The sequence below is a fragment of the Excalfactoria chinensis genome, chromosome 2 (assembly GCF_039878825.1).
Source record: "Excalfactoria chinensis isolate bCotChi1 chromosome 2, bCotChi1.hap2, whole genome shotgun sequence".
NCBI classification, from domain to species: Eukaryota; Metazoa; Chordata; class Aves; order Galliformes; family Phasianidae; genus Excalfactoria; species Excalfactoria chinensis.
In genome coordinates, this window is record NC_092826.1 from 23659002 (window position 1) to 23679271 (window position 20270).

Genomic DNA, 20270 nt, shown 5'->3' on the forward strand with positions numbered 1-20270 from the left:
TATTTTTGTCTCTTATATATAAGAATACAGAAATGGAAGAGGAATTTATTAACGTGAAAGATGCTGTGCAGTGGAGGTGAGCTCTGCCTTTTGCTGAACGGAAGATTCAGGAACATAAAAGGACAAGAACAAATTGCTTTGTTCCTGACATTATTGGAAGAATGCAGAGAGAATAAACATGGGATGGGACCACAGCTGGGATTGTGTCCTCTTTAGTGAATGACTGATTGAGAGGAATACAGTCATGTGGTCTGTTTCCTAAATGCTATTAATATCCCTTCGTGGCAAGTGATCGCTGTAGTCCTTTGCATCTTAAACCTTCAAATACTTTTCCTAGTTGTCTTGCATATAAATGATGTCTGCACTAAACATCCTGAAAGAGTCAGACGGAGCTGCACTGAAAGTCATCCACTGCTTTTGTGTCTTAAGGGAGGAAAAAAAATGGAGGCTGACTAATGACCAAGTAATGAAAACTTAAGGAAAAGTATGGCATTTTAAACATGTAGATCACTGGTTGCTTCCGTTGGCTCTTAGTACATCAAGAAAAAGATCACTGCATTGGGTAGGGGAAGGAACTGTCTGAACTCAAGATGGAGGACTCCTGTGCTTTCAGGCCTTATCTTTCACCTTTCCAAATCTCATCCCTGAAGAGATCTATGTAGTCAGTGTTGCTGACTAAAAACTGTTCAGACTTCAACTCTATTTTTTAATTACAAACCTACTGATGAATGTCTTATATATTTTTCTTTATTCTTTATCCCTCATGGATGGCACAATGTTTCATTTTTAAATGCTGTCCTTTGGTCTTGGTTATCGGAAGATCTTTGCAATGAGCAATATGTTGAAAGGAGATAGAGGTTTCAGATCAGCCAGATAAGGAGTTCATCGTGAAGTACTTAGAGAAGGTGATGAAATATCCTTGGAGCCATTTGTGTTTACTGTTGAAAAATAGATTATGAACGATACTTGTTTTTTTTCCTGGTCTTCCAAGGCAGCAACTTAATATCAAATGTTAGTAAATCCCTGTCACTCACAACATGGACTTGAAAAATAAGTAGGTAACCAGCAGCAAGAATGACTTGTCACATTAGATCAATCTAAATGTCCATTAAGATACGGTGCGAATAAAGAATGCAACATGCCCTCTAATCGTTAGCAAAGTTTCCAAAAACACTTCTGAAATGTTTTCCTAATCAAGCTTGCGAAACACAGCAGTAAAATTATTCAAAGATGGTTAAGCTTGGAGGCTGTGTTTGCCACTTGTGTTTTTAAAGTATGTATTTCATGTCTTAAGTGGTTAAAAAAAACAAAATGCTGGTAAAAACTCAGAGCAAGCTGAAAGGCTGGATTCAAAGTCAAATTCTTAAACTGAGGGCAAAATGCAATAAAATAAAATCAATTGCTATCTTCCATAGCGTGTAGCTAGGAAGAAATGCTAATGCATCCCAAAATGCCTGCACTAGTTAATAATATGCCAGTGGGATGGGGTTGTTGGCTAGAAAATGAAACAGCCCTTGCTATTCTGCTGTATTGGGAGAGTTCTCACTGAATGTCTGTGTCCAGCTTTGGGTGATGCATTTCAGGTAAGGTATTGACTGATTACTTCAGTTTGAAAACTGAAATGGGTAACTTAGATGTCCAAAGATTGACCTGCAAGAATAGGCTGAGAAGGCTAACAAGAACACTATTTAAATAAAGAAAAGGCTGCTAAACATAACCAGAGAAGAAGAGGTAGATATCAAAAGGACATGACGTAGATTGCAACGGAGTGTTAGGTTAGATGGGAACTTTAGCCGAAACTTTAAGGACAAATAAAAATGCTGTACTGATGTAGTCATGAAGTCAAAACATCTCAGGAATAGGACAGATGTACTTGGATGTACCAGGAGAGGGAAAACTCAGAGCCTTGTTCCCTATATACTGAAGTTCTAAGGTACTTTTGTTAGGTACTTCTGTTAGTTTCTGTTGGCTCATCCTCTGACTGTACGTTTTGATGTGATTATTAGCTGAATTTCTAGATGCATTAAAGATTACTGGAGATCTTTTTTTTTCCCATTAGACCATCGTGACAACAAAACACATTTGAACAAGATGAGATCTGGAATCAAATGCCAGAAGGTAGGACTGATGCGGTGCCTTCCTTGCTGTGTACACTGTTTTCCTCTGTGAAGGTCTTTCCTGTATTATTACTCTAACACTGAAACAATATTTTTCCCTTTAATAATGTCAGGAGTTAAATAAAAAGCAATAAAGCCTGGATTCTAATGCTCATAAACCATCTTTTCCAGATATACTGAAGGTCACCAAGGAATTCATGGTGTGATTTCGGCATGAAATAAAGCACAGATAACAGAATGATGAGTTATGATTTTTCTTGGTTTCCATTAGCCTGTTTTTCTGCTTTGGGGGGATGGGTGGTTTTATTATTACTTTTGGCTCTTTCTCACTCTTCGTGCCCTCCCCTTCCCACCCCCGTTATTGCAATAACGGGCGCACGCCCCCTATTGGCAAGGGAGAAAATGATCGCCGGACTGCAAAATCCATCCCATTATATCCACTAAACCCAACGCAGGTAATGCTTTCCTGGCTCTCATTCATTGGTTAAGCATCTCATCCATATTCTACAGTATCCACTTAAAGGGGTTACAAACCACGGCGTGTTGCTTGAGGGCTATTACATTTATTTTTCTCTGATCTTGCACCAGCCAATAAGTGCTGTCTGCCTTCCATACCGGCAGAATCGGGGTATTATAAGGCAAAATGCAAGGTTCCATCCTTAACCAATGTCCGTATTACAGGCTTTAAACCCATTCGCCCTTCTAAGGGTATGGGGTATTGATGTTGTTTCACTCCCTTCTTGAACAGTTATTTTCAATGGAGTATTTGTGAGTCCATCCCAGTTTCCTTCCCCTGCCCACACCTTTGGGTTTATTTCTTTTTCATCAGCAGCTGGTAACACATTCATTGACACTTTTGTTCCGGTTTCACAAGTTTTCAACTGTAATCCTAATTTAGCTATTAAATCTCTCCCCAATAAATTGGTCCCTGCTTCCAGCACATATAACAATTGCCCTGTACCTATTTTATCTTTCCATCTTAATTCTGTAGCATCAAAAAGGGGAACTATCATTTCTGACCCCTCAACCCCAGTTATTCATAAAGTATTCCCAGTTAAATCAAGTCCCGGTATTTTATAAGCTAAAGATGACCTGGCTGCCCCTGTATCCACTAAAAATACAATCTCTTCCTCATTAGGTCCCACTTTCAAATTTATCAAGGGCTCCTTGTGGGACCAAGTTTCAGGAAGCCCCTGACACCCCTAGTCTTCATTCACAACAGCTATTAATCGCTCTTCCTTTTCTAACTCAGGACACCTCCTTATAAGGTGGCCTTCTTTTCCACAGCAAAAGCATTTTCTTGTTGCTGGTTTCTGCTCTGGAGGTACAGGAAACGACCTCCTCACTTCTCTGTTTTTGTTTTTATTCCTTTTATCCCAACTGCCCTTTGAATACTGATTCGTCTCCTGCCGATTCTCCATTTTCTGTTTTACCACTTGATTTGCTGCAACAGCCACCATTTTTGTCTTTTGTTTTTGCTTCTCTTCCTCCCTCCTAACATACATACATCTTCTGTGCCTCTCTCAAGAGATTCACTAATGGTTGCTCATCTCACCCTTCTATTTTCTGCAGTCTCTTTTATATGTCTGGCCAGGATTTAGTGACAAAAATGACCCTCAATATTCCCTGTGCAACTTGATCCTGGGGATCCATCCCGGAGTACCTCTGCATTGGTGTTTCCTCTTTACCTTGCTGAATTTCAAACGCTATAGCAAAATTCTGAGACCGAGGCACTGCTCCCTTAATCCCTAAAATTACTATTTCCCGCAGATCTCTCATATGTGCCCTCTCTTTGTCATTATTACCATCCCATACTGGCTCTGTTAACAGGAATATCACTTCAGCTGGTACCACCTCTGCACCCGGAGGGTGCGTTTTCTCCTGTTCCCGCATAGCAGCTCATCTAATCATTCCTCTTTCCTCCCCATTAAACAGCAGACTCAGGATAGGCATCATCTCACGCCATGAGTAAAAATTTGGCCCCCAAAATTGATCAAACTGTTCTGCTGATCCAATTGGATCCCCCATTAAAGGTTTCATTTCCCTTTTAAAATTTCTCACCTCTCCACTAGTAAGAGGGGTGTTCACATACCCTATTCCTGTTAACACTGGAACTTCCCTGAGGGGGATATCTCTATTTGCATTGCTCCAGTTCTTTCCTAAGCTGGCAGAATTTTTCCTTCTTAGGTTCAGCACTAATCACAGAGCTCTTTTTGGGTGGGTTGTTAGGGGGGTGATCAAGGTCAACATCCTTCACTTTGTCAGCTGTCTCCAGCTTTTCTCCTTCAATTACAGGACTTGGCTCAGGATCAAGATTGTAAGGGGGGGATGCTGTTTCACTGAAGGGACAGCTCCAAGAGGAGGGAGGCTGTTTAAAGGGTCCCATCTGGAATTTCTCTGTTCTCCCTTATCTATAGAATTCCGCCTAGGCGTGATTAATTGCTGTACACCCTGAACCCAACAAGCAGCATATTCAGACTCTTCTGAAGAAAAAGGCATTTTTCTATTCACATACACGTTCAGAGCCCGACATATCCAGTCTTCATTAGATCCACATCTCAGCCAAAAAACTGATTCCCCTACAATTGGCTCCTTAGGCCACATAAGAATGCAATACCTAATCATCTTCTGCTTATCTTTATCTCTGTTTCTTGAATTTCTTTTCCAATTTTTCAACATATCTCCTAAAGGAATTATAGCAGGCACTGCTATGGGGGCCCTTTCTCCATCTCCCACCTTGGAACTCCTATTCCCCATTTCTCTCAGCAACCTATGGTTGTACTACTGCAGGAACTGCTCTTCTACAGCTTCATGCACTCCCTATTCTTGGGCAAGATGCTCACATACAACATAAGAGTCCCAGACTTCGACCTCCAAGGCAATACTTAATCACACAAGACTGTTCTTACCTGTTCTTGCACAGCTGTTCACAGATCTTGCCTCTTGAAAACAGCCTTGGTCCGCAGTCAGCTCCGCGATGAATCGCTACCACCACCCCTCCAGGCCACAGAAATCACAGCGGGGTGCACCATCCTGTGCTGCAGAGGCAGAGGTCCACCAAAGTTGATGTTGGTTCCCGGGTTTTGGGAACCAAAAATGTTGGCATCATGAGGAGGGTTATAAGTTCAGCATAAGTCCTTCATGTAACTCCTCCTGCTTATTTCCCGATGTGTGATTTTGGTTCACAATTGCAAGGGTTGAGGTTTCCATTTGTGGGAGGTAGACTGTGTTTTTGCAATGAAGCAAGTGCTTCTAGTATGTAGAGTAGGCCTTTGTTGTGGGACCAACATTTTCTGTATGTAGTGTAGGCCTTTACTGAACCCTCTCATGAAACAGTGAAGCAGTGAAGAGAGTCATTTTTCTTCCACTAGTTGAGTGAGCACTGACAGAGGTAGTTTTTCTTCCACTAGTGGAAGGTCTTTTTGATATGGGTAGGACTGAGCACAGAAACAACATAAGGCAGGTGTGCAGGGAGGAGGGAAAGCCTAGTACAGAGCAAAGTGAACGTGCCTCAAGAAAAGTTGCCTACCTGTTTCATGGTACAGTGCATCCAAAACAGGTTGGTAACCAACCACTTTGTATGGAAATGTAGCATAGCCACAGCATCACGGAGACTGTGAGCCTGAGATGCTCGACCAATGAGCAAGCACCAGGAGAGCATTACCTGCCTTGGGTTTAGGGTATATAACAGGATGGATTTCACTGATTGGCGTGCAATTTCTCCCTTGCCAACAGGGGGTGGGAGCCCATTATTGCAATAACCAATAAACTTTGGTGCTATCACTAAGATCCTTGCCTCACCCGAAAATGTTGACTTTGAGCGTTTCTCACACATTTCAAAAACAAAACCATGCAAGCATATCGGGCGGAAAGCCTGGTAGAAAATAACTTCAGGGCTGTCTCCTTGGTTCAGATTTCCTTCTGTGATTTTGCCTGTACAGTTGATGCTTGTCAGATTGCTTGGAGATGAAGGAACAAAAGGCTGAAGGTCAAGAAGAAGAGGAATTTAATCCAGTTGGAGTCATTTGCAAGACTTTGTTATGGTCATCTGAGCCAAGGAGAAAGATAGCTAGATTCACTTTCTTAAAGCTTTAATCACAAAGAGGCTTTTCTTTTAGAACAGTGCAGCTACTTGTTAGCCCGAGGAGCTAAGCAGCTCATCTTCTAGGCTCCGCTGGAAACTGAGTGGAAAGTTCTGCAAGGAGGATTCCCTGTATCACTTTCTCTGCTTTTACATTCAGCTGTAGGCATTTAGTGTTGGCTGCTTTCGTGAAAAGGACTTTGAGCTAAACAGACAGCATCACAGAATCACTGAGCTTGGAAAAGACCTCCAAGATCATACAGTCCAACTGGCCACCTACCACCAGAATTTCCTGACTAAACCAAGTCCCTTAGTATAACATCTAAATGTTTACTGAATACATTCAGGAATGGTGACTCCACTGCCTCTGTGGGCAGCCCATTCCAGTGCCTGCCTATTCCTTCAGAGAAGAAATTTTTCCTGACATCCAGCCTGAATCTTCCCTGGTGCAACTCGAAGCTGTTCCCTCTAGTCCTGTTAGCCAGTTACATGGGAGAAATTACATGGGGCTGACACCCCACCCCACCACAACTATGTAATGTTATGTTTAGATCCTCTAAACTGGACATTTGGATGATAATGGACTTAAGCAAAACTATTATATTATTATTAAATATTATATATATATATAATATATATAATATATATAAATATCATATTATATTATATTAAAAATACATTTCCCCACCCACCCCCCCAAAAAAATAAAAGAGTTCTCATCACTGTTAGGCATTAAGCTCTTCCTAAGTTTATGTGCAGTCAGCCTTCTGTAAGCTCCAGGGTACTTTATAGCTGCATTCCTGTAGCTGAAGGGGGCCTAAAGGAAAGCTGAGAGGGACGTTTTATAAAGGCATGTACCGACAGGATGAGGAGAAATGGTTTTAAACTGGAAGAGGGTAAGTTTAGAATAGATATTAGAAAGAAAGTCTTTACTGTGAGGGTGGTGAGACACCAGAACAGGTTTCCCAGTGAGGCTGTGGATGCCCCCTCCCTGGAAGCATTCAAGGCCAGGCTGGATGGGGCTGTGAGCAACATATTGTTTTATACGTGGATAACATAAGAACTGTCCCCAGATTCCTTAATTTTATTCTGAATAGAAAAACGCTGAAGTGGTCTCATTTACATATTGCTGAACAGACAAGATACTGGAGGTGTCCTGAAAAAATCACCAGAATCTACATTTCCATTCAAAATAGTTCTAGTTTTGTTCCAAACATCCTGTCACCTGTAAAAGAACTGGTCAAAATAGGGCCCACTGCCTGGCCCTTGATGTGCAAACATACCATAATGTATTTTGCAAAGGCAGGAATGGCCGAATTATCACACTATATAGTTCTGGTAATAATGAGAATAAATCTTTCTTCTCCTTTGTTTTAAAGTTAAATGCAGAAAAAGCAACCATTAAATATATTGTGATTTTAACATATTAAACCACCCAAAAACACCATGCAGCCTTTTCATGTCAAATAAGATTAGAAAGGATCTGGAGATAAAGCAAAAGTTCCCACAATTCAATGTAAGTGGAACTGCAAACTGAAAGCTTGGCATATATATCTCATTTTGGGAGAAAGTGAAAGCTTTCCAATTCATAGTCCTCCATTGTGAGTTAGAGAAGGAATACTGCTGCCTCATCTAATTCAGACTCTGTCAAATGATCTACTGGATTTTCCTACGCTTTTAGCATTAAGAAGACAGGGCAGGTTAAGTGTGGAGAACTCTTATCTTATGCTTCACTGAATGCAGAAAAATCAATGCTTCAGTCACGCACAGACAGCACAGCCCTGCATTGTGTGACACTGCCCATTGCTGAGCCAGAGAAAAAGCCAGGCTAGAAGTCACAGTAGTTACAGTGCACTGATATGAGCAAGAGCCTGCAACCCTGAAACAAAAGACAGTACCACGGAACAATTTTTATTCTTGTTATGTCCAGAATAGCTCATATATATATATACACACTATATATATATATATATATACACACTATATATATATATATATATATACACACATACATTCAACACTGCAGTAAGCGTACCAGACCATTGCTAACGCTGATTACTGAGAGCAAGCAAAGGAAGAAGTAAGTGATAAAATATCCTCACAGAGATGTAAATAGTATATGCTCAGGGAAGGGACTGACTAAGAAACAATATTTCCTACAGGAAAATGAGAATCTGATTCGATTTCTTTGATGTTTTCTTATTTTTATTTATTTATTTTATTTTATATTTTTTATTTTTATATTATTATAAAAATTTATAATTATAATAATAAATATATTATTTTTAATTTTATTTCTTTATTTATTTTGTAAGATGAATCTAAAACCCTTTCAATTGTGCCAGTTAGGGGCCAATAAAAATACTCTCAGTAATGTCAAAGACATCAGGTGAACTTTTTCCAGCGCACACACACAGGACTGGTATATTCAAAAAACCATATTATTTTTGATTCCTGTGGTGGTTGTGGGGCTTCAGTTACAGAGTACGTTTATTAGGCACTGCTTTTGCTTTCTGTGTTTTCATCTAAACCTATGTTTGGTTGATAAGCTTGACAGTGATTTTGTTTCTGACCCGCTCCTGTATTTGCTGTTTGGTGATTTCTGCTCTTCCCCTACTTTTGCTAGTGTTTAAGAAGAGCAGAGTAACTAACAGGATAAGGTTCAGAGTATTTGGATGAGAAAATCTTGGCCAAAAGAACCTTCTGTCCTGAGTTACATCACCGGCCTAAATTGACGGGTGCATTGCTACAATGAAGTGACAAGATTAGGTGACTAGCAGTAAGTAAATGCTAAGTATATCGGAGCATAAACTGTACAGTTTCTGTCTTCTTTTATCTGGGTAATCTCCAGCAGGGAATGCCAAGCCTCACAAGGCATTAGTTTTCCCTTCCTGCACTCCAGTACTACAAAGTATCCTACATTTGCAGAGCCTTCCCACTTCTGGTAATTAGCTCCTGTTGCAAGGCATCCCAGCCCTGGCAAGGAGTTGTTTCACAATCAAATTGCTGTTTCTTCTAGAGAGAAAAATGCTGCTAAATGTTAAACTTTATTCCTCTTAGCTGTTATTTCTCAGATCCCTCCAATGTACTTAGTTCTCTCAAGATAGTTTGCCTGGCAAGGGCTTTTAGTTCCAGGCAGTGAAGCACAGAATGATGTTTTTACATTTGCTGTCTTGGACAGCACACAGGACAGCTAAGTTATATCTGTATTACTAGTAGGTAAGTGTTCCAGATTCCATTTTAGGACAAGGCTGAGGCTCATCCCCCAACTTCTTTCTTGCCCTGCTTCCAGAGGGAACTGGAAGCATGAATTAGAAAGAAGCTGCAGGGTGCTGCAGTAGTTCTCATCGTCCTTTTCCAAGATTAGAACATATCTGCTGGGTATGACACGATGCATTACCTGTCTTAGAGTGTAAGTTAATACAGGTGCAGACAGAAAGGACTGGAAAGCACTTCTGCTGTACAGTGCTTTTAAAAGCCTAAGACACATGCACATAGAAGAACACAGAACCTGAGATGACATCTTACATGAAACATCAGCACGTACTGAAGTTACACTAAGAGACTGTCAGTGTATTACATGTACACCGCTACCTAGAAAACAGTGAACTGATTTAAGATAGATATTCACTTAAAAGCTATAGAAATATTCATCTCTTGATGTGAAGTTTTGAGTAAGTCAGAAACTTTATTCTGATCCCTTATAAGACATCCCTACCTTAACAAGCAGAGAAATGAGGTCAGGATTCTTTACCTTTAATACTTGGTAACTTCTATTTAGCCATTTTACAAGAATATTATTTAGGATGATAAAGCAAATGTGATTTCCCAAGGTGTATGACTGTGGATGGACTGTCATTAATGTCATTCTTACCCTCATATACACACATATACACACATCTGAACATGTAATCGTTTCATTATGTTGGAATTGGAATTTCCTACTTGGCCTGTAAAGAAAACTGTCAACAATTTTAATAACTATTTTTCCCCACAGCTGTAACATAAGTAGATAATCTCAGTCCTGAGCAATATGAATGCTCTGTTCCGATGGCGGTAATTTTTACATTAACTATGCTTTTGCACAACTGCTGAAAAAGGGATTCCTTGTATCACATCCAAATGTTTATATATATAATTCCCTTCGTCTTGACTCTTTTTGTCTCCATTTTACTGTATGTTGACTTATCAGTGCAGGGTTGGGAGGCAATTGTTGAATGGCATTATACTGTCTCAATCTAAAGTAACTGTCTTAGTTATGTTATTTGAATTCCTGGTAATAAAAGCTACAACAGTAATCTCAGTCAGTGTAAGAACTAAAACTAATTTCCATCAGTGAAATACTGGAGAACAACATTTTATATACTACTGGAACATAAGCAGATTTCTCTTGAAGTTTCTTCTAAAATTCAGAGACTAACTCCACTTTCCCTATGAAGACAGTCATGAAAGGGAGCCTATAAACTGGAGGGGAGTCAACTCTTTGAAAGGGCAGATAACAGCAGGACAAGAGGAAATGGTTTTAAGTTGAAGGAGGGAAGATTTAGGTTGAATGTTAGGGAGAAGTTCTTTACTACAAGAGTGGTGAGGTGCTGGAACAGGCTGTTCAGAGAGGTTGTGGATGCCCCATCCCTGGAGGTGTTCAAGGCCAAGTTGAATGGGGCCCTGGGCAGCCTGGTCTAGTATTAGATGTGAAAGTTGGTGGCCCTGCCTGCAGCAAGGGGGTTGGAGCTTCATGATCCTTGAGGTTCCTTCCAACCCAAAAAAGCTCAAAGGGAATCTATACAAATAACAGATGAAATTCTGGCCCAAACCGAAGGGGGAGGGGGGGAAATGTGCAATATTTTCACTAAATTAAGCCATAATTTCAAAAATTCAATTCTCTCCCAAAGCAAATGGAACTCTTCCAGGATATTATGAACTATGAAATGCTTACCTCTCTTTTCTTCTGCATATATAAAAATACACAAAATCTATCTATACCTAATTATATTCTGACAATTTCTCCACTACTAGACTACAAAAGACTACAAAACTTTGTTCTGGAAACAACAGATGTGGATGAATTTTAATCCATTCATTGATTCATAGTTGAAGATTCACAGGACCACAAATAGAAACTTTTATGTGCTTTTGTGAGTACGAAATAAGCAAACAAGAGATATATCCACATTCTAGAAGAAAATATCAAGATCTTCCTGCATACACGAAGGGTGTTAAGCCATTAACTGCAATCCAGCAGTTCTGCTTCTCTAGGATCAACTGTCCCATGGCATCTTCTTCCACATTATCCAATGTGATTCTATCAAAATACAGCTCTGTATCTGAGATGTGCCCTCCATGTGCTAGTTCACAGAATCACAGAATCAGAATCACAGAATTGTAGGGGTTGGAAGGGACCTCTAGAGATCATCGAGTCCAACCCCCCTGCCAAAGCAGGCTCCCTACACCATGTCGCACAGGTAGGCGTCCAGGCGGGTCTTGAATATCTCCAGAGAAGGAGACTCTACCACCCCCCTGGGCAGCCTGTTCCAGTGCTCCGTCACCCTCACTGTAAAGAAGTTCTTGCGCACATTCGTGCGGAACTTCCTATGCTGAAGTTTCAGCCCATTGCCCCTAGTCCTGTCCCCACGCACCACTGAACAGACCAGCCTCGCCACTATGGCTCCCATGCTTCAGGTATTTATAAACCTGGATCAAGTCCCCTCTCAGCCTTCTTTTCTCAAGGCTAAACAGACCCAGTTCCCTAAGTCTCTCCTCAGAGGGGAGATGCTCCAGGCCCTTCACCATCTTTGTGGCCCTCCGCTGGACTCTTTCCAAGAGATCCCTGTCTTTTTTGTACTGGGGAGCCCAGAACTGGACACAGTACTCCAGATGAGGCCTCACCAGGGCAGAGTAGAGAGGAAGGATCACCTCCCTCAACCTGCTGGACACACTCTTTTTAATGCACCCCAGTATGCCATTGGCCTTTTTGGCTACAAGGGCACACTGCTGGCTCATGGCCAACCTGTCGTCCACCAGGACGCCCAGGTCCCTCTCAGCAGAGCTCCTCTCCAGCAGGTCTTCCCCCAACCTGTACTGGTGTATGCAATTATTTCTACCGAGATGCAAGACTCTACACTTGCTTTTGTTAAACCTCATCCGGTTTCTTACTGCCCAGCTCTCCAGCCTGTCCAGGTCTCTCTGAATGGCCGCACAGCCTTCAGGTGTGTCAGCCAGTCCTCCCAGCTTCGTGTCATCAGCAAACTTGCTGAGGGTGGTCACTATCCCCTCATCAAGGTCGTAGTAGTAGTTCCTTCAACAGATACACAGCTGAGCTTCCTGAAATCAAAAGGGCAACTCTGAGAAGTGTGGAGTACCAGTGCTGGTGACAGCATATGCTGATATAAAACCTCTGTAACATAACGGATTCTATGGTTTTCTATGCCATTTCTGCTTTTTCACCTTCCTGCCTGTAGATTTTGGGATCCTCTTCCTGAAGGAGGCAGATTTTCTCCACAATTACAGTGATTAGAAAAATGGAAGAAAAATCATAGAATCACAGAATGGCCTGGGTTGAAAAGGACCACAATGATCATGTAGTTTCAACCCCGCTGCTATGTGCAGGGTCATCAACCACCAGAGCAGGCTGCCTAGAGCCACATCCAGCCTGGCTCAATGTTGAGGTTCTGTTAACATTAATGATCCCAGGAAATTAAAGATTTTTGTTGTTGTTTTTCATTTAGATGTGAATTTTGCTCATACATCAATAAAAGCTGCAATTTTTCTATTCTCCTATAATCTTTGACTAAGTGTATAACATATAATCCTTAACTAAGAATTATATATTGGTTCTTCAAATAATTTGTATCAGGTTTTTGAGAGATCACTGGCCTATTAACACATAATGCAAGAACATAAATAACATCCAATGAAGCAGGAATTTCTGCAAGGGTGGAACCAGCACCAGGGAAACTGGGAGGCAGCTGATAAAGTGGACAAAGCAACTTACATTTCCACTTACCGCAGTCACAAGCAGGATTCTCTGTAAGCAAAGTAAGTGGCGGCTTAAGCCAGCAGGTTGCTGGTCTCTGTGAAATGGCTGTGGTCCAGTGCTCCCTCTGCCTGCGCCAGAACATTAGAAAGCTGGCCTCACCGCGACTGCTGGTACTGCCAAGTCAGGGTGGCAGTGTGTGAGGTGATAACTATTCCTGCTGGGATGATCAGCGCCTCAAAAAACAGCCATTACTAGCACTAATATTTCCATCTTCTCAGCAGGACCAAACACAACAAGCTGTCAAATTATCTGGCACACTGAATCTCTCTCCTCTTCGTACCCCTTTTCTGCTCCTACCCTGTTATCCTTCTTTTGTGTATTAACAGCAGCAGCCCAGCCTTTGTGAAATATACCAGTAAGGCTTTTACTGTTTAATTCATCCTTAGCATATCTAAACCTGCAAAAACACTAGAATGAATGCATGAATGAATAATAAAACTGCAGCTTTATCTTGGTCGACCCATTGACTTTCCTGTCAGGAACTGTTCTGGAGTAGCAGCAGACATATAATATTTATGTGCACTTACATATTAATAATTAATAATTAGCACTGGTTTAGCTAAGGGAAAAGGTTGATCTGGATAGGGAAAGTAACTGTTTTACATGATAATCCCAGGAGAACAGATGACACGGGCCAGAAGAAACACGATACGTCTGAATGTAAAGTAATAATACACTTGGGAGAGACGACTTCAAACCATACTTTAAATGGCAGGAAGCAGGTTAGCAGGTTTGAAGAGGTACTACTCCCATCATGGTGCACCGTATTGCAGGAATCTAACTGGAAGGTGGTGTGTTAGGAGAAAACACTGTGGGAGCGTGACACCTGTATCTATTAGCCTCCATTCTGGGGACAGCATCCTACTTTGCTCATCTGACTTAAGGCAAACAATTCAGAGATGGCAGTGAAGAAAAAGCAGGATGCTTGGTGGAGCAGCAAACGTCTTTATAGGTGAAAATTAGAACTGTAAATCTTAACATTAATTCCAAAGCAGGACGCTGCCATGTGTGAGCGAACAGCTGCTGGCTGCTCCCTGGTGCCACACACGGTGCGGTTGGGCAGGGTGGCAGGGCTGCTTTCCAGTTCCCAAACCGCACCTGAGTGCTCTCTCAGGCCGGCGGGTTTTCTCCTTCATTGAAGAGGACTGTACCTGGGGAGGCGTCCCGGGTGTGTACAAAAATCACTCACTTTCTCCTTATTTCTGCGTTAAGGCCCCAAAGAAACACGGCTGCGCTTTGTAGGGCGGGTATCTCTACGAGGTAGCTCGGGACACAGCTCCGCCGGGCAGGCGCTCACCGGCCGTTGAACGGCTGCAGTGAGGGCCCGGCTGAGGGCGGGCGGGGCTCGGGCGGCCATCCAGGGAAGCGGTTGGAGGTGGGCAGCGGGATCCCGATGGCCTACAGGGGGCCGGGGGGAGGTGGTGAGCGGCGGGTCATGGGTGAGAGGCGGGGAGCTGGGCCGGGCTGCGCGGTGGGCTGTGTGAGGAGAAGGCCTGGGCTGAAACGGCTGGCCTGGAGTAACTCAGTGCCCTCAGCTGCTGAGGCCGGTCTTGTTCTTCTTTTCTTGATATCGCAAAGATAGAGTACTGTATGAACGCAGAAGGTTAGGCTGTGTACCTTGTGAAGATTTCATGTAGCCTCATCGTTGTGCCTACAGGACTTAAAAAGGACAAAGTTGAGCTATTATAACACCAAAGTTGATCTTGCCCCTTCCCAGACTGCCCTCTCTTAGAGTTTTCTTATTTGCTTTGCGATTGTGTGGGTTTGTGGGCATCCTTGGGGTGAGGAGGAGAAAGGGATGTTTGTCCTTGCTAAGCGTGATCTTGTTTTGATCTACAGGAGAATGCATTCTAAAAATGTTTTCTTCATTCTAGAAGCTACCAGCACCCGTATGTCATTCATGATCAGGATATAGGGGAAGGCTTGTGTTTTTCTACCTTCTGACTCAGCAGATGTCAGTTCTACATTGCTCTGTGTGCATATTTAGTATCTAGTATATAGCCTTAAGTAAGCATTTCTGATCTGGATAAAATGAAATTTATCTTCCAAGTCAGCAGTCTCAGTTCATTCTGCAGGAGTTTTCAGTGCTGGTTTTGTCTACAACTTTTCAGCCTTTCCATTTCTTGAGTTGACAAGGTTGTAACACAGGGGAATTCCTAGTTTCGTTAGTATCTGTAGTTTCAACCCATGGACTTGATAGTTTCCTGTGAATGTATTTACGTATTTATCCTGCTACTTTATTTTTTAAAGAGCAGCACTTCAAAATGCTAAAAGGAGCTCAGCAGTTTGTTGGCAAATCCCTCCAACCTGCACTGCCTGTGTCCCATCTGTCTTCTAAGCAAGGTGAGTAGCTCGCTAAGCCAAAACTTCAGTTTCTTTTAAGGAGATAAGAAGGGTATGTAAGGTTTATTAAAGTCTTACAATTAATTTATTCAAACTACAGAGATGTTTAGCTGTGCTCTGGTCTTTCTACATCATCTCTGATGAAGTTAAATTTAAGCTACATCAGGTTTTCTGTTTTTTTATCTGTAATTCTAGCAAACTGTAGGAATCAGGCCTGTAGGATCAGGTCTCTGTTAAATTTGGGTTCTTGGGTTAGTTGACTACTTCTGTTAAAAACATTAAAAGTGCATAATTTGTTGAACAGATTACTGTTCAATTTTACTGTGTTGTTACCAAGCCTTTGGACAAGTTAATGAAAATACAAAACAAACCATTCCACCAAATGCAGTATTTATATCAGGTGTATGTATTGTTTGTTTTTTTAAACCTGTCTATGCATTCTGGTTATTACATTACTGGTGCTGTTAATAAGTTGGAAATCTGCAATCTATGATTGGCCAGGGGAACAGTGCCAGCATCACCAATGCAGAAAGAAACTAAGTAATTTTTCATATTGTGTTAAAATTAAAGGAAGAAATGGAAAATTGGTCCTATGGTGCTTATGTGTGAATAAATTCCTGTATAGTCTCTTTGCTATTGAATTTCAGCAATGACCTGGAGATAAGTATCACAAAGTAAAAATGCGGATTACATTTACAATACTTCTATTTTAATGTTTTTCTCTGATCTTCACCAGCATCAGAAGTTGCTTTCAACTTTCAGACTGAATTACCTAACAATGCTCAAGTATGTTTGCAGAGTAAGGTTGACTGGGTGAGTACTAAGTAAATATGAAATGACAAACCTGATGAAGGTGTGTTTTACAGCATGCCTTGAAATGAAGTGCAGTGGAACCTTTGTGTTTCCCAATGAAAAGTGGTATTTCCAGCTAACGCTGTCCTCATGGGTGTTATTAACTAGAAGTGTCAAAAACAAGTGTGAGTTTCCAGTCGGATGTATAATAATGGAGGTATTTTGTTAAGAGGACCTTAGCAGTGTTTCCATTTTGCAGAGAGGAAGAAAATCAAACTATGGTAGGTTCCACACTGTTCTCTAGTAAATTTTTGAACAGTTAGGTAACTGAACAACCTGATTCATAATTTAAATGATTAATTGTTTAAAAAATTAAAACTTAACTGATTAAAAACATTAGTTGAGACACATAGCCTGTGGAAAATGTTCAGGTATTTACGAGGTAGTACTGAAGCTTGAGCCTTCTCTACAGCTGCTACTGGCAAAAAATCCTAGTTGTGAAGTTACCTTTTCCTTTGTTACAGGCGGGATGATGTTCAGAGAGTATAAGTGTCTGAGAGTCCAGATAGAGCTTCTCCTGGATTTTGCACAGTGAATAGTTTAAAGCGAAATATTCTTTTTATTCCCTCATGATATACAAAGCAGTTTTGAAAGAAAAGATCTGGAGAGTGCTGAGTCCGCTTCCTCATCTAATGAATATAGAAGGAAAGGCTTGACAAGGCTCCAGCAGTGTTTTAACTTATAACTTAAGTGTAATGTAAAAATGAGTTTCAAAACTACACACGCTGCTCTAGAACTGTTCTTTATTTATGAATTCTGTTCTCTTAGATACATTTCAGATGCAAGCATGTAAAAGACTGTTTTTGCATGTGGTGATTCTCCAATATTTAGGTTTTGAATCACGCATACCGTGAATTATGATATTAGAAGGCAGTTGGCAGAGTGATGTGATGCCAGTGATGCAGGAAGAAATGTTGCGGTGACAGAGTCTCACACATGACTGTAAATTGTCATGGCTTTGAAAATGCGTTAATACACCTTCCTTTGCTGTACTTGAGAGGAGCTTTTTAATAGCTAAGATTTGCCATGACTGTTCAGACATCAGAAAGCCGTTAGAATTAGCAGCATGACTCTGTTAATTTAATCCTCCTAAATCCCTAGATCTTTCTGGTTTTTTTTTCCCCCTGTGGAAGTTTTAGACAAATCAGGACAAGGTAACTGTCAGCCAAAGTGGAAGTCTGAGCAGGGTAGCGCTGGAAGTATTTTACCATTTCATAATTCTTATCTCTCACTGCAATGTGCTTAGCACCCAATGAAAGCTAGTGGTGTAGTTAAAATACAAAGTGTTGGCTGCTGTCTCTTTCCAGAAAATAAATCTCTCCTGCTTTTCCAAATGTAATTATTTGAGAGAATGTGAGAGAATTATATATATGTGTTTCTTCTTCTTGGAGGGTTTTCCCCTGCCTTCCCCATCTGCCTCAGAATAAGATTAAAATTCCTTGGCCAAACCCCTGTGTAACTTTTCAGGAACCAAAACAAATCCTGGTGTGTGGGGAAACTGCTGCCATACTTTAAAAAATACTGATTTCAGTGTTTTATTAGCCAGTTGGAACTCAGTACTGCACTGTAAATCTTGGGTCTTGATGCTTACGAAACATTTCATAGAATCATGGAATCATAGAATTGCTCAGGTTGGACAAGACCTTAAAGATCATCAAGACCAACTGCAACCTGACATACTACCCTAACAACCCTCTATTATATCACAAAGTGTGGGAATCCAAGTCTCTCATATTATGTTAAGGAAAGTCTTTTGTCCTCCTCATATTATTCTCCAGATTCTGGCAGTGTTTAGGTTAGGGAGATAGGAGGAGATAATTGTGTTGTTTCTAAAAACCATCAGTAGCACTGTAAAATCTGGTCTAAATGATTGCTGTTTCAAATGTGCGTGTTCCTTCTAATGCTCACCTATACTGCTCTACAGGTAGTTGAACCGTTCCCTTATTATACATAACCAGCAGTAACAAATGGTTTACAAAATCAAGTGAAATCTCTCTGACATTTTACTTGACCCTTATTCCTGTTAACAGTTTCGCTCCCTGTTTTAGTTATCTGAAGTGACTGAAATGAAGATCTTAACTCAAAACACAGTGCCTCTTCAACCCAAACAGGAATTGGATGCAAAAAAAGGTAACACACTGTAAGCAGATTTGTGTTTTCTAGGTAGAAGACAAATGAATTTTGAAGGGATGTGGGATACATATTGTTTTTTTTTTTATTTTTAATTATTATTTAAGGATTTTGTTTCCTTCTTATAACACATCAGAGCAGTGTGAAACATTACCGTTTTTCACATAACATTCCATGTAAGTGTAAATGTTTGCCACAAGTGAGCTGGGAAGCCTCCAGTGGTAGAGTACTGAGATTGAAGTTTTATTTGTCTTGTAGAAAAATGCCACTTAGTGTGAGTTACTAAGAGTCTGTCTTCCAGGGTTCCAGGACCAGTCAGTGGCATTTCCTTGTTGAACAAATTACAGAGAGGCCATAGCATTAAAATTGGATTCACTTTTTGTATTCTTTTGTATTAAAAAAAAACACCAAACCTTTAATAGCTTGGAACAGTCTACTGTATTTACTGAGTCAATGTGATAGAATTAAAGTGAGGTGCTCTGTAATTTACTACAAGTGCACAAGATCAGACTGAAATTAGTAAGGTTTTTAATACTGATTAGTATTTAAAAGCTGAATTTCTATCTAGAATCATTGAATTACTGAGGTTGGAAAAAGCCTCCAAGATCATCTAGTCCAAAAATATTTCCACCAATATTTCCCCACTAAACCATGTCCCTTACTACAGTTAAGTAAGTCCCTCTTTAATAAGAAGACAGATCAGTTCTCTGCATTCTCAGCTTGGGAACATTAGACATTAACATTGAGTTTAATGATGTGTATTTACAGAAAGGATCAAATACAGCAGAGATTTCCTCTTGGAGCTTTCAAGCGTTTCTCTCTCTCAAAAGAAGCCAGAGTTTCTGCCCGATCATCCAATTGTACTTGAAAAGCCAGTAAGTGTGTTTGTAATTTCAAGGGAAGCTATAAAAAAAAGGAAAAAGCATGGAGGTTTATACTAGCCATTTGATAAGTAACATTTTTCTTCAGACTAGCCTGCTAAGTCAATGAAAGCTTTCCAAATGTAGAGTCTAAATTAAATCATAGTGCGGTATAATTTGGGATTTTTATCTTAATTCCTGCTTTGTCTTTTCAAAATCAAAGAGAATAACTTGAAGGGTTTGGCTTGGACAAGTTCTGATTTCAGTGTTTGTGCATCAGTGTCCACTATAAAAAGTGAATTAATGAACTTAATGTAGTTTGTGTTATGATTATTCCTCATCCATGTATCTGCAAAATGCCGTCTGTATATTCAGAAAGATGACATAAGTGCAGCATTGTATTGTTTTTAGATGTAAGGTTATGTTACTGATTATAGTGTCTGCTTTTAAAGTCTTTGCTCCGTGTTGGTAGGAAAGGCTTATAAGCAGACCTGTGGAAACTTGGTTTAAGCGATCTCTTGTCACTGAAGTAACTTGAGGGCTTGTCTTGCAGGAAAACAGCAACCCTTTTGCTGACATATGCAAGAAGTGACAGGTAGCTTGGAAGATGAGAAAGAGTGAAGTCAGTGAAGGAGCTACGTATAATGTAGACCTTCAAGATTTTTAAAGGTACTTGGGTGCCTACATGTGAACACAGGAACTTACAAAGTCAGTAGAAAATACCTGTCTGTAATTTCCTGAATGCTTCAGAAGGCAAACTACTTTGTAGTACCTGAGATGGTAGTACAATTGCCGTGGAAATAAATCATTTTACAGTTTGGTGTGACTGATGGTGGTTCTTGTTTCCTTTG

At 40.7% G+C, this 20270-nt stretch overlaps 1 protein-coding gene across 5 annotated transcripts; it reads left to right on the forward strand.

The window, feature by feature from the left end:
* Positions 1-14482: 14482 nt before the first annotated feature.
* On the forward strand, positions 14483-20270 carry C2H8orf88 (chromosome 2 C8orf88 homolog). 5 transcript variants are annotated; one of them, XM_072330010.1, is made up of 6 exons: positions 14628-14655; positions 15485-15577; positions 16314-16390; positions 18478-18559; positions 19328-19434; positions 19973-20270. In XM_072330010.1, the coding sequence occupies exons 1-6, from the start codon at positions 14628-14630 to the stop codon at positions 20009-20011; spliced, it is 426 nt and encodes a 141-aa protein (XP_072186111.1). In that variant the 3' UTR covers positions 20012-20270. The 5 variants fall into 5 exon arrangements, with proteins under 5 accessions (XP_072186112.1, XP_072186113.1, XP_072186111.1 ...); XM_072330011.1 differs by lacking the exons at positions 14628-14655; positions 19973-20270 and adding an exon at positions 14483-14609 and having other exon boundaries at positions 19328-19749; XM_072330012.1 differs by lacking the exons at positions 14628-14655; positions 19973-20270 and adding an exon at positions 14494-14609 and having other exon boundaries at positions 15490-15577; positions 19328-19749.